This window comes from Episyrphus balteatus, chromosome 1, assembly GCF_945859705.1.
Source record: "Episyrphus balteatus chromosome 1, idEpiBalt1.1, whole genome shotgun sequence".
Lineage (NCBI taxonomy): Eukaryota > Metazoa > Arthropoda > Insecta > Diptera > Syrphidae > Episyrphus > Episyrphus balteatus.
The window spans coordinates 95,948,141-95,963,628 of record NC_079134.1 but is presented as its reverse complement, the minus strand read 5'-3'; the positions used below and the strand labels follow the sequence as shown (position 1 = coordinate 95,963,628).

General features: G+C 30.7%; 3 protein-coding genes across 3 annotated transcripts in view; 1 reads left to right on the top strand and 2 right to left on the bottom strand.

Annotated features, from left to right (window-relative positions):
- The window catches only part of LOC129906160 (protein 4.1 homolog), a 232,518-nt gene extending 217,573 nt beyond the window's left edge, over positions 1–14,945 (bottom strand). The window contains exon 1 of the mRNA XM_055981817.1: positions 14,805–14,945. The gene's annotated coding sequence lies outside the window, so the exon portion shown is untranslated. The remainder of the gene's footprint in view (positions 1–14,804) is intronic.
- Positions 1–14,946, bottom strand: part of LOC129906161 (polyadenylate-binding protein-interacting protein 1-like) — a 62,278-nt gene extending 47,332 nt beyond the window's left edge. Inside the window, exon 1 of the mRNA XM_055981825.1 lies at positions 14,805–14,946. The gene's annotated coding sequence lies outside the window, so the exon portion shown is untranslated. The remainder of the gene's footprint in view (positions 1–14,804) is intronic.
- LOC129908909 (uncharacterized) lies at positions 704–1,495 on the top strand. The gene has a single exon (XM_055985743.1). The coding sequence runs from the start codon at positions 704–706 to the stop codon at positions 1,493–1,495; it is 792 nt and encodes a 263-aa protein (XP_055841718.1).
- Positions 14,947–15,488: the final 542 nt, after the last annotated feature.

The following is a 15,488-nucleotide window of genomic DNA, read 5'->3' as shown; positions in this document are numbered from 1 at the left end:
ACTTTTCATCTTAACGCCATCTATATCTTCATCCATTAACTAATTTTCATCTTTATCGCCATCTTTACAGTCATCATCAACATATCGTGCAACACTTATACTTCTAATCATCACTTACGCCATCTACATTCTAATCCGATAAACTTTAATTTATTTAATTTATTTCGGTTTACTTCGGTTCGTGTCTGGAATAATACAATATAATACAGTACAGTCGTTCAAAAAGAACCCTTAACTAAAAACAGCAAATAAAAAAAAAAAAAAAAAATTTTATTAAATTTCAATATCAAATTTAAATAACAAAAACAATAAAATGTCTGAATGTGGAAAATGCCTTCAAGTCTGTGACTATATGATTGATTCAATCATGTGTCATGGAAACTGCCATAAAACATTTCATGTTAACTGCATAGGTGCGACCTATAGTGCAATTAAACTTCTTAACAAATGTAAATCCTTTTATTACTTTTGTGATGAATGCAATCCTTTTGATCAATATAACATTGTTCGTAATGTCCTTTCAAATACTAAGATGATCGATAAACTAGAAAAACATCTGTCCTTCTTGAATGAAAAAATCGACAATATTTCAAATAATCCAATCTTAAATCGTAAAAAAACTAGAAGTGTAACTAATAATGAAAAGTCTCTAAATGCCCTTCTCGATATTCAATCCCAAAAACGAAAAAGTAATGATCTAGACATGACATTAATTCCACCAACTTCTTCGAAAAGAATTAATCTAAACCCTATTTCTGTGAATCCCTTTCAACACGCTCCAAACAACGTCACTGATAATCCCCCAACCTCATCTTCTGCTTCATTATCTCAATCTCCAACTGCATCGTCTCAGCTCCCAGCTGCTTTATCTGAACACGCTCCAAACAATGTCACTGATAATCCTCCAAAATCAACTTCTGCTTCATCTCCGACTGAATCGTCTCAGCTTCCAGCTGCATTTTCTGAACATCAGTCCAGTCTCTCTACATTTTCGTATTTAAATACACACACTTCTACGACAGCATCAACACAAACTATTACATCTACGCTAATGGACTATCAGACTAATAGTTTGCCTGCTCCTCCAGCTCCTGACACTGACACATCCCATCTTGCAGCGTCCTTAAATGACAGAAACTTTACATCGCCTTTAGAATCTGGACTGAGAATTGTTGATGGTCAAAGAACTATATTCATCTCAAAACTTGAACCCTCAACGAATGCTCTTGATGTAAAAAATTTTATAATGTCTAAAACCGGTACGTTGCGATCAACTACCGTGGATAAAATGCTCCATCGTAACTACTCAAAGTACTCTTCATTTAAGATTAAAGTATCAGATTCTATGTTCCATCTTCTCAACTCAAAATCTTTTTGGCCAAACGGAATCATTGTTCATGAGTTTCAAAATAGGAAACAAATAAAACATTCTCACCCTTTTCCACAACATATGACAATGCCCTTCCTGAATCAAAGCAGCTACACCAACTATTGATCTATTATCAAAATGTAAACGGCCTAAGGACAAAAACCAACAAGGTTTATAAGAACATAAATAACGTGCCTCATGATGTACTTATCCTCACGGAAACATGGCTAAATTCTTCTTTTGTGGATACAGAGATGTTTGATTCCAACTTTCAAATTTACCGCCGAGATCGCCATAATGACACCTACACTACAACTGTTGGCGGCGGTTTATTGATAGCAGTACGTAACTGCCTCTTTTGCAATCTTGTCGACGATTTTTTGGAATCAACATTGGAAATAATGTGCGTGAAAATTACTATTTCATCTCGTGATTTATATATCGTTGCTTGCTATATTCCACCCTCTTCAAACTGTGAACTATATGAGAAGCTCTATGACTGTCTTGAAACTATTCATAGCAAAATTGATCATAATGATGAAATTATCGTCATCGGAGACTTAAATCTGTCTAACCTTGAATGGGTCAAGTCAGATGATTTTGATTACTTTGTCCCTATAAATTTCAACTAATCGATGGGATGGCATCTTTCGGACTAAATCAATTAAGTGGGATCAAAAATCAATTTGGCAAATCCTTGGACTTAATTTTCTTTTCTGACGACACCAACTCTGACGGAGCTGTCCTAATAAGCGAAACAAAACTAGTAGAGGAAGATCGCCACCATCCAGCTTTATCTATTTCGTTGAATTTAAATATCAGTTCCTTATCTTTTCATTGTAAGAATCAGCATGAATTCAATTTTAAAAAATGTAATTTTTCTCAACTTTTTAATTTACTAAATAACATTAACTGGTTTGCTTTATTTTCCAATGTCGATATTGATGAAATGATTTTACGATTTTATAATACATTATTTGATTGCTTTATAGAAACTATTCCTTTACGCAAAACAAATCTTTCTAGTACTAGCCCACCATGGTTTGATCTTCATATTAAAACTCTTAAAAATAAAAGAAATAAGGCTTGGGTGAAGTTTAATCGATTTAGGACTGATGAAGCTTTAAAGAACTATATCGAACTAAAAAATGAATTCATAAACTACTCAAATCTTCTTTACACAAATTTTATATCAAAAACTGAAAATGAATTAAAATCTAACCCACGTAGTTTTTGGAAATACGTAAATTGTAAGAGGAAATCCGACGGTTACCCAAGTTATATGAGCTATCTTGACTCTACAAGTCAATACCCTGAGGAAATATCCAATATGTTTAGTGAATACTTTAAATGCGCTTTTGAAAATAATTCTGATACAAATAATATTTTCACTATTGATGAGTTTTCACACCTTAACTCTATTGATTTTTCAATTTCTGAGACAACTATCCTTCAGTACATATCAAAGTTAGATGAATGTTTTAGTCCTGGTCCTGATGGCTTGCCTTCATTTATGTTAAAACAATGTGCAATATATTTGTCGTATCCTTTGTCTCTACTCTTTAATCAATCATTAAATAGTGCAATATTTCCAGCTCTTTGGAAAAACTCATTTCTAATCCCAGTTCACAAGAAAGGTAACAAAAATTTAGTTACTAACTATAGACCTATAGCTAAACTATCTGTCATTCCTAAGTTGTTTGAATCAATTGTTTGTGATGTTTTGTCTTTTCATTGTACTTCTGTTCTATGTGATAATCAACATGGTTTTGTTAAGAAAAAGTCTACAACAACGAATTTATTAGAATTTACGACGTTCTGCATTGATGCATTTGAGAAGAATCAACAAGTTGACTGCATTTTTACAGACTTTAGCAAAGCCTTTGATAAGCTTAATCATCAAATACTTCTCAATAAATTAAAAAGAATTGGTCTTAACGATCAATTTCTTAAGTGGTTGGATTCATATCTCAAAAATAGATTAAATAGTGTTATTTTTAAAGGTGAACGTTCTAAATGTTTTATTGTCAACTCTGGTGTACCACAAGGTAGCCATCTTGGTCCTTTACTGTTTGTTTTATTTATTAATGATCTTCCGTCTGTCTTAAAAAACTCTATGTCTCTTATATATGCTGATGACGTGAAAATTTTTCGAAAAATTAACTCAATATTAGACTGTGAACTTTTACAAGATGACTTGAAAAGATTTTGGGAATGGTGCAATAATAATCGTCTTTTTTTAAATGTTGAGAAGTGCAAGTCAATGTGTTTTACGCGTAAGAATAACTGGTTTGTCCATAAATATAACTTTAATTCCTCTGATTTATGTATTTTGTCTAGCTTTACCGATCTTGGAGTAGTATTAGACTCAAAGCTTCCATTTATCGATCATTTTAATTATATAATAAAAAGGGCTAATAAGGCACTTGGCTTTATTAAACGTTTTACTCGTGAATTTCATGACCCTTATGTCCTTAAAACCCTCTATGTTTCGTTTGTGAGATCAATTCTTGAATATGCGTGTGTTGTATGGGCACCTTATTACGCGACTGATATCAACAGATTAGAATCCGTTCAAAGAAGGTTTATGAGATTTTGTCTACGTTTCCTTCCCTGGTCAGATAGAATTGTAATACCACCTTACTCTCATAGATTACAACTTATAAATCTGCCATCTCTTTTTGCTCATAGAGAGTATTTACAGTTCTGTTTTATCATAGGAATAATTAATGGTTCGATTTCAACACCATCGGTCCTTTCCCGATTGAATTTTACAGTAAGTCGTTATAGTGTAAGAAGACAAATGTCACTTTGTAACATCTTTAGTAGATCAAACTATGGCGCTTATAGTCCTCTCAATCTGTTAATTAATGTATTTAATAAAAACTATGTTCTTATTAATTCCTGTAATGATATTGTTAAATCACAGAGTATAAGGAATATGTTTTTCAATCGATATCGTTAAAAATTAATTTTTTATCCAATGTTAAATGGAAATCTTAAATCTGTATAATCTGTACCGTTAGTATTTAACGAAATAACATAAAAATAAAAACTACACAAGCCTAACACGTATGCTTATCTAATTCTTTTCTTCTTTCTATTTCTTTTTTTCTTGTATCCCTAACAATCGAATGATGTTCGTTCGAAGTTCAAACATGTTCTTAGTTCTGAGTTTTTTCTATTTCATTTTTATTCGAAGATACGAATCTTCGAATCTGAGTTCGAACTTTTGCCCGGAGGCCTCTTAAACGTGTAAAAAGCAATTTTTTTTTATTTTCTTTACCAAGCTAAATCTCTAAAATGATCACAATTAAAATTCTGAAAAATGTTACATGGTACACATATAAAGTTTGAGTCTGTAAAGTTTTAAATTTGTTGAACAAATGGTTAACTGGAATTTAAAATTGATCGAACAAGGTCCAAGAAACCCCATGTTATTCCCATAAAAAACTTCAACCGCTTGGCTAAGATTGACACATAAAATTCATTAAATAAATTTTAAAAAAATTGTTTTTCAAAAAAAATGAAATTTTTTGAAGTTTTCTTAATTTTAATATCAGTATAAACCTTTTTATGTCAAAATTTTCATTAAAATCGGTTGTGTCGTTAACATTAAGAAATCGGTTCTATGGCAAGTAGGTACCGTTAATAAAGGTCCAAAAAAATATTTTTCTAATTTCAAAAGTGCGGCCTTATTTGCAGCATTACATGGTTTTTTTTTCAAAGGAAAATCGTTATCCGTTTTTGAGAAAATTGCAATAGTAAAATTTTAAAACTATAGTCACACTTTAGCTTTAGTTGCAGTATCATACTTATTTCCAACAGTGAGATAGCACGGTGGTAAAGCACTGGCCTAGTAACCCAACAGTTGTAGGTTCGATTCCCGGTGGCTGCCAGTTTTTTTATTTTTAATTTGCGCATTCAAGAAATTAATGTGACTTGTCACCTTAATTTAAGAGGTGATGTCACCTTAATTTAAGGTGAAAGTCATCTTAGCAAAAAACCATGCAGAAATCCGCTTAATTCTATATAGTCTGTTTTCTGGGTTGGGGTCGAAATTCTGTATGTTGCAAAATTCTGTATTCAAAATACTGTATGCCAAAATACTGTATGTCAAAATTCTGTATGTACGAACAAAATTCTGAAAGTCAAAATTCTGTATAGCAAAATTCTGGTTGGTCAAAATACTGTATTTCAAAATTCTGTACATCAAAATTCTGTATATCAAAATTCTGTAAAAATGCTGTAAAAAATATCAAATATCAAATATTATCAAAAACAGATATATTTAAAAAAGTTTAGGTACTATGAATTTCTAAGAGATCAACTTAATAAAGAGGCAAGCTTCTAATGCTGATTAATCTAGGTACTTTATTAGGAGCTACGGAAAAAAGGGAGAGAAAACAAAACTACACTTATTTAAAAAAACAATCTGAATTAAATCAGGTTGCATACCTAAAACGGATTGAAAAAAAAATTAAATTTATATTATTTTGACATTTTTTTTTGTAAAATGTATTTTGTATGTTTAAGAAAAGTTTGATTTGTGTTCCTAGAATTGATTTACTTTTTTACTTTAATAATTATGTTTGTATAAAATTACAACTTTACTGTCAATAATTATATTTAAAGCTACTATTTATTTAGTGTTTTTTTTATCAAAGAAAATTTCTTTAAAAATACTGTATTGAAAATACAGTATTTTGCCGTACAGAATTTTACAAAACAGAATTTTGCAAGTCAGTATTTTGTTCATACAGTATTTTGACGTACAGAATTTTGTATTTACAGTATAATGACGTACAGAATTATGGTCTTACAGTATTTTGACCCTACAGAATTTTGTCGTACAGAATTCTGACAGAATTATGACCAGCTCCCCTGTTTTCTCCGTGTTTATATTGGAGATATCCGTTAAAAAGGAGACATTAAAATAAAATAAAAAAACCGCTGTTGGAAATCACGTACAAATTGTCTGTACTGAGTTTTTAGCAAATCTTTCAATCCGTTTGAGCTCTTTTTTTCAATTCTTCAAACTGAAACTTAGGGTATAGTTATTGGCAGTATAAAAAGTACAGCTATTTGCAGTGGCAACGAATGCACGTATTATTGGCACCCCCTGCCAATAATAAAGACACTAGGTACTTTATATGAAACGATATACTGGCACCCGTTTTTAACCAACCATTGCCTTTTAGCCAACGATTGCACTTATTTTACTTTCCAAAAGGGCCCCAAATTCTTGTGTGCCCAAGGGCCCCAGGATAGTTAAAGACGGCACTGATTGTAAGACGCTGTCCATTCTGTGTTACATACCTATTAAATATTTTAAAAATTAGTATAAAAAAATAAATTTTGTGGCACGATATGTCATACATCCGTCACCCCAAAGTCTAGTGACTAAAGTCGTTTTCTTTCACTCTATTAAGGAGTACTCTAAAGCCTAGTATGCTGCTGATGCGAAACGAAAAATTTTGAAGTCTCCAAAGTCGACAACGAAAATGCTAACGAAAAAATATCATCGAGTATTCTGTCCAAGTCAAAATAAAAAAATTCAAAATTAATTTAACATCAAGAAAAATCAACAGAAAATAATTTTTAAAGTAAGAAATAAATGCATTAGAAGTGAAAAAACCGTCAACACTACTCTTCAAGAGTCAAGAAAAATGCACAGAACAGTTAAAAGTAAGTGACAAATGAGTGAAAACTCTCCAATTTTTCGCTAGAGCTACGTACTGAAAAACGAAAAGCAAAACGAAATTTTTTGTTCAAGATTTCGTTAACGAAATTTTGTATGGAAAATTTCGTTTCGTTTCAGCCGCGTACTAGGCTTAAATTTTTACTCCTTTTTCTGGAGTGATAGGTATAACATAATGAGAGTAATTTTTTTTTGTAATTGTGTCTGTGACAAGGCAAAAATGGATAATTTCCTTGAAAAAAATAGTGATAACAAGAAAAAAATTTTATGAATTGAAAAAAAAAAAAAATTAATATTAATAACATAATAGGGGTATTCAATTCACGTAAACGCGGAAAACCCATAGAAACCGTGGAATTTTCTATCGGTAGAAATGAGCTGTCAAAATTTGTATGGGAAAAATATTCTGCAGTCATAGAATTTTATCTCACAAATTTGGAAACCGTAGAAAAAAAAATTTGATAAACTTTGGGTGTGTTCAATCACCTACCGGATAGGCTATCCGTATCTGGAATATGTTTTTGAACGCGATTTATGTCTTATTATTCAGATAACCACAAATAGAATATGTTAATATTGAAAAGAGAATATTATTTTATTTGACTAAATTACATTTTTTTATTGTTGCATAGTATTTGCAAAATTAGCTTGACTTTATTTTTTTAATTGAACAAACTTTATAAGTTCAATTTGACGTTTAACAAACAGCTGTTTGTTTCCCTTGTTTATGCAATTATTTTCTGCTGGGGTGTTCATTTAAACCTTTTGCGGAATTTTCTATTTTTCTGCAAAGTAGAAAATTATCTCGTTACGTGAATACCCTTAATATGTTCATTAGGGTGGGTCAAAAACATCGAAAATTTTTTTTTTGATTTGGTACTCCGAAAAATCGATTGCTAGACCCCTCTAGAATATACACACCAAATATGAGCTCTTTATATTAATGGGAAGGTCCTCCGCTTTGCAATTTTCCATTTTTACATCAAGCTTCTACTAAAAAAAAATAATTTTTTTATTAATTGACTTTTTAGCAAATTTCTTTTCATATTCTTGTAGGAAATTGAACGCTCTACAAAAAAGGCCTTATACACTTTTTTCGTTTATCTAACCGTTGAATAGATATTTGAGGTCCAAAAATCTAGAAAATCTTTAAAAATTCGTTTTTTGTTCTTAATTTTGTAACAAATTGAAAAATTATAATGATCAAACGCGCAAGACATATTCTTGTTGGAAATTGATTGCTCCACAAAAAAGGTCTTATTAACTTTTTTCATTAATCTAACCATTCTAAAGATATTCGAGGTCAAAGTTAAAAAAAAATATAAAAACATTTTATATTTTTGAAAAATTTCTAATTCACTGAAACTTCATTATTTTCAAACTAGCAAGATATATTCTTGTAGGGGCTTAAACGTTCTACAAAAAATTCCTTGGAATGAAATTGATTGCTTTAACCGTTTAGAAGATATTCGTATCCAAATCGCAATGCATACGGGTCATAAGAAAACTATTGAAATCAGTGAGCATTGGTTTGGATACGAATATCTTCTAAACGGTTAAAGCAATCAATTTAATTCCAAGGAATTTTTTGTAGAACGTTTAAGCCCCTACAAGAATATATCTTGCTAATTTGAAAATAATGAAGTTTCAGTGAATTAGAAATTTTTTAAAAATATAAAATGTTTTTATATTTTTTTTTAACTTTGACCTCGAATATCTTTAGAATGGTTAGATTAATGAAAAAAGTTAATAAGACCTTTTTTGTGGAGCAATCAATTTCCAACAAGAATATGTCTTGCGCGTTTGATCATTATAATTTTTCAATTTGTTACAAAATTAAGAACAAAAAACGAATTTTTAAAGATTTTCTAGATTTTTGGACCTCAAATATCTATTCAACGGTTAGATAAACGAAAAAAGTGTATAAGGCCTTTTTTGTAGAACGTTCAATTTCCTACAAGAATATGAAAAGAAATTTGCTAAAAAGTCAATTAATAAAAAAAATATTTTTTTTTAGTAGAAGCTTGATATAAAAATGGAAAATTGCAAAGCGGAGGACCTTCCCATTAATATAAAGAGCTCATATTTGGTGTGTATATTCTAGAGAGGTCTAGCAATCAATTTTTCGGAGTACCAAATCAAAAAAAAAAATTTCGATGTTTTTGACCCACCCTAATGTTCATATTATGAAGCATACTAAGCGTTCGTTGATAAGTCTGCTTCTATACGAAGGCGCAAGGCGCAGAAATTATGTTCGTGTAGAAGCGGACTTAGTTTTACTTTTGGTATATTTTTCATTATACTTCTCGGTTTAATCGGTTTTTTTCAGCCTAATTGACACACACCATTAGTTTGATAATTGTAAAATAAAAATATCCCATCATCGCAGAAAAAAAAGGGATTTTTTTTATTTGGTAGGATTTTTTTTATTGATGAAGAACACTGGCTGAAAAACTCTTTTATTCGGTTTTCAATTTCATTTTGGAAAAAGTGAAGAATTAACGAAAATAATGGAAAAAATATATAATATGGCGGAATATAATATAATAGGAAATACCTATATTCATAATGGTTGTAAATAACAAAAGAATTTTAAAGAAACACTTTTTGAATTTTTTTCTTTTCAAACAAAATTTTAAAATGTCAAACTTCAAATTCATAAGTGTGTGTACAGATCGGTGTAAATCTGACTAAAAATGTGGAGTAAATCCGGGGTACTCCGTAGTACTAAAATTACTCCGGGGACTCATGTTTATATTTTGTATTTCTAAAAATGGCTTCCATGTCAAAAGTCTTAACAAAAAAAAAATAAAATGTCGGATACAAGCTCCTTCCGTCCCGTTAATTTTAGTTTTTGTTTTGACATTTTCAGCGCATTTCAACTACACACCATCGCCAATGGAAGGGACCTACAATTTATTGTCGAATCTTAACAACAAAGGCCCAACTATAATCGACATAAGCTAGCTTATGCGCGCATAAGCAAACGAGCAAATGCATACACCCACCGAAATAATTATAAAGACAGTCGATTTTTTTCGTTTTTAAACCATATAAAGGATATTTAATTTTTACTCCTTGCACGAGTAAGATGACAAGTATATACTGGATTGTTTGCCACCCTTTATTATTTTTTCATTTAATTCGTTAAACTTAATTTTAAAAATTAGTTTTTGAATTTCTGGCGCGAAATAATTATGAAGGCACAGCTGATTTTCACATTAATAGCCGTATTTATTAGATTTGCTTAAATTGGTTCTCAATGGTTGTTTAGTTAAGCTTGCTTAAATATTTAATTCGCCTTTAAGCAACGTTGCTTGGATTTGGATTTATAATTGATTTCCCACAGATGATTAACTAAACGATAGTAGTATCAAAAAACGAGGGGAAATTAACTAATCTAGTACAAAATACTACTACATTTTAGAAACATCACGTGGTTTTTGACATTTTGTAAGTATGTATTTGTAAACAAATACCTATTCATAAATTTGACTGCAAATAAAAACACTGATTAGTTCGTTGACGATGATTTTGCTTACGTCGTCGGGTTTCTCAATAAAATACGCAGGTCAAAGCCAAAAGAGGGAGTTGATTTTTACTAACCATTTTAATTCTTTTTTATTAATATTTTTCAATTCTTTAGTTTCAATTTAAAATACAAGCTCCTTTTAGGGAATAATTTAATTTCAAAACAAAATGTAGTCTTCACATCAAAACCCTAGATAAATTAATAGCATGATACTGAGCTCACGATCTTAATAATAATTCATATGTGGCCAAATCATTCTTAAAATGGCTCTAAGCAAGCTCTAAACGTGGTGAATGGCGTTTAAGTTAAGCAATCGTTAAGCAACGTTTCTTAAATTTGTAAATTCTTTATAAATACACATTTTGTACTCAAGACCTATTTAGAGGTGGTTTAAAGTTAAACAACCTTTAAGATTCTTTTATAAATATGGCTGTAAAAGTGTGGTTTAGCGATTAGCGATAGGTAACCATACTTGTTATCTTTGTAAATTAAATTATCAATTACACAATCGGACCTTTCTACTCCTCCAGATTTTTCGCGGTTGGACCATCAATTTTCATAGTAAGCCTTAATTTTGCCCATTTCTCCCTGCGTCAAGGATTTTTCACGCCTTATTTAAAAATAACCGAAAAATTTTACTAATAAAATGTTCATAATGGGTCAAATTCATTTTCCAACTGTTTTTCTTACTTTTGGTTACACTTGATCTCGCTAAACCACACTTTTAATGTGAAAATCAGCTGTGCCTTTATAATTATTTCGCACCAGAAATTCAAAAATAATTTTTAAAATTAAGTTTAACGAATTAAATAAAAAAAATAATAAAGGGTGGCAAACAATCCAGTATATACTTGTCATCTTATTCGTGAAAGGAGTAAAAATTAAATATACTTTATATGGTTTAAAAACGAAAAAAATCGACTGCCTTTATAATTATTTCGGTGGGTGTACACGCTCTATTGAATAGCCATAATCGAGTCTAGCTCCGTTTCTTTAATTTTTTCTCAGTTTCGTTGACTTAAGCAAACATAAAGGTCCAACTATAACACTGGTTTACAAGGGTTTCGTTGCCGAAACAAAAATATACTTTTCTGAAGGTTTTCGGTGTGCTGAACAACTTATCAGCTCCCGTTTTTAAAATATTATTGTTAGAAAATGCAAAAAAACGTTTTTTTGAGTTCTTCGGACCTTATTCTTTGGTATAAGGAAAATTGTTGAGCACATTTGAATCATTTATTTGCAAAACATGATAAGTCCACTTTTTTTCAAAATTCGTATTTTTTGACTAAATTTGTACTCCAGGGATAACCACGTCTGTCTTTAAAATGTCAACTATCTACTCCATCTATATCCGATTTTACAGCTACGCGAAATATTTTTTTAGTATCAAAAACAGAATAAGTCCCGGACTTATCATCTTTTGAAAATAAACAACAGCTTCTTTTTGTGTAAATGGTATATTAGATTAATGGCTGAAAATCTTAAGTTTAAAGCTACTTTAAAGTTAAATTAGCAGTCCGGACATTGTATTTTATTCTCAAATACAATTGTTTGATAGACTGGGGCTAAAAGCAAAATTGCATATCCATTTAAAAACTAATTTCACATCCGTTTATTTTCAAAGTATGATAAGTCCAAAAGCGTTTTTATTTTTTATCTTTTGAGCTATCGCTCCAAAAATTAAAAACGAAACGGTATTTTGTAGCTAGGCAAGAGTTCTACAGAATATATTTTTTATAAATTTTTCTACGCATATCAAAAGAAAATAGAACGTTTTTTTCTTCTCCTGAAAAATTTAAAATCATGGACTTATCATGTTTTGCAAATAAATGATTCATTTATTAACGGTTTCTATAAGATCTGTTTTCTATCTTTCGATAGCTGTTTAAATCTTTTCAATATCTTTTGTATTGCCCGAGATATCTTAAAATGAAGTAAGTGGGTTTGTCTTCATATATCATAAAGGAGATAATGACGTTATAAAATTTATAAAAATACCAAACAACTGGGGATATCTCGGGAAGTAAAAAAGATATCGGATTTAAAAAGGTGGAAAATATTTCTTATAAAAACCGTTACTAAATATGCTCAAACAATTTTCCTTATATAAAAGAATAAGGTCCGAAGTACATATTGCATTTTCTAACGGTAATATTTCAAAAACGAGCTGATTAATTTTCTTTTGACTTCGGATTTGAGTTCAGAACACCGAAAACCTTCAGAAAAGTATATTTTTGTTTCGGCAACAAAAAAAAAGTTTTATTTTGTTAAACAGTGTAATAGACGGACGGGGACGGGAGCTAATGTCAAAACCGAACGAACCGTTTCTTTCCGATATTCAAATACATCCGTTTACCCATAATTGTTTTAACAGAACGGAAGCATTATTATGTCAAGTTGTTTTTGGTTTCGAGAATTCATGTTTCATTTTCTTTCAGACTTAAAAATTGTATGTAAAAAATAAATAGAAAAAACACATTTTAAATTGATTAAGATTTATTTTGTATAATAATTTATTTTGGTGTACCAGAGAATTGAGCAATGATAAACAAAATCGTAATCCTATTTTGGGGCTTCGTTTCCAGCCATTTAACATTCTTAGCGGTGTTGGGCAGAAATTTATAACACTGAATCTTTTTTATAATATTTTAAATAAATTTATTTGATAAAATAACAAACCTTATAAATGTTTTGTGAAACACAAAAATGAATTCACTTAACTTTCATTAAAAGTTTTTTCTTTTTTAAGAAATGTCAAATTTGCGGACGTAAATTGAGAAAGGAAAGTGAGTAGTAGTAGTAGTAGTAGTAACTTTATTGAGCTTTTTTTTCTATACACTTTTCTATAAATTATTACAAATAATGTACATTATTTATGAACTTATTTTAATTAACTTTTGCCGACTTAGTATTGGTCTGGCTACACAAATAGTATTTAAATATGCTTAATTATTATAGCGATACATTTTTTTATGACAAGAATTTAATCTGACATTTTCTTTTGAAATGTGCCCACTCAAGTAGGCACGCTCATTGCAAGAAAGGAAAGTGAGTTTACTTCCGAAAACAAAACTGAACGAAACCGAGCAATCCGCTATTATGGCTGTGACATCGGTTTTGCATGTATTTGGGGATTTTCGTACGTCAACGTACGCAACGCACTCTTCCAACTATTATAGTTGGGCCTTGTATTGTATGGTGCAAGAGCGATCCCACTCGCTCGGCGCAGAAGTGAATCTGACATGTATGTTCAAATACACACGAAAAACAAACAAGGACAGTGTGCATGTGGATTATTTCAAAACAAATGAACATTTACGTGTAGATTGAGAACAAAATATTCTGTGGTTTGTGTGGTTGATTGTTGGCTCTGTTCACTAAAGTTAATTATGGCTATGCGCGCTAATTTTGCAAACATAAGCAAATTTTCGTTAGATTTTTGACATTCGCTTGTTTGCTTATGCGTGTTATAGTTGGGCCTTAAACAGAGATGCACTTTTTCATGACAATTATACTCTTGGAGGCTTTATTTATTCCTCGCAAGAGGCAGTACCCCTGAAAAAAGAAATCTTTTTATTTTTAGGTGGTGGATGCAGGAAAACGAACCCAGACCTCTGACGTCATAGTCCCCATAGCACCATTGCTGCACAGGCTCCTACTTATAAATTCATGGAAGCTCATCTTGTGAGAATAAGGGATAGCCATTTAAATTTGAATAAAAACTCGAAACAGAATACGTAAATTAATGAACAAAGCCGAAGAAAAACGGGCTAACTAAACAACAAACGAAACTAAAAAAAACCCGAATGCATATTTATGATTGCCATTATCATTTGTTTTATTTTCAATGATGATTATACAGTTAAATCAGCAAGAAAAATCAAATGGAGTCAGCCACTTAATTGAGCTGATTGTGAGTCAACCGCAGAAGCAAAGCAATACAAATGTGCAAGAAGAGTGAAAATAGAGTTGTTGGGATGGTAATGGCAAAGTAAACTTGTTGCTTATTTTAAAATAATATAAAATTAAAATAATAAACAATAAAACCAAACACTGATCAAAACGATTTATATTTTAATTTAATATTTAAATAATTACAAATACAACGTATTTGTACAAATCAATATATTTAAGAAAATTGTACTTGTATTAAAAAAGGCAAAATCAAAAAGAAAGAAAAAGTTATTCGTTACGAAACGTACCTGTTCGTTACTCTGTTGACTGATTTAATAAAACAATGTACTTTTTGTTGTTTTTTCATAAACACAATTTCAAATAAACAAATTTTGTGAAGACTGCCTGCGTCACTTTTTTTACAAATTCATATACATAAGGAAAGTTCGGTATCCACAAACAATACGGTTTTTAGTAAATTTTTGGGCTTCCGAAAAGCTATTATGCACAATTAAATTATTATGAACTGCATATACTCAATACATGATCGACTCGATTTTATTAAAAAAAAAATGCGTTAAGAGAATTATTCATTCTTATAAGAAAACAGAAATGCAAAATTTTCTATTTGCAAGCAACCATCGACAAACTATACCAAGACTAGAAACTTTCGTACGTGTCTCTCCTTCAAGTAAGACAACTGAGTTCAGATATTATTGCTCCATCTGGGAACTCCAAGGCCTTTCCCTTCAAGCAAGAAAACGGAGTCCAGAAAAGACAGTCCGACCTCCGACCGAGAAAAGCGGGGGTGCACTCACACACTTGCAACTTTTTGTGTATGAACACAAAGTCTAAGAGAATCGTGGTGAAAACTGAGAAAAGGAAAAAAAAGTAGACAGACATAGCCAACAAGAGCAAAAGCGTCATTTTGTTATTTTTTGTTGAAGTGTTTAGTCGCGTCGTGTCTCGTGTCGTTGTTAATAAAATATAAG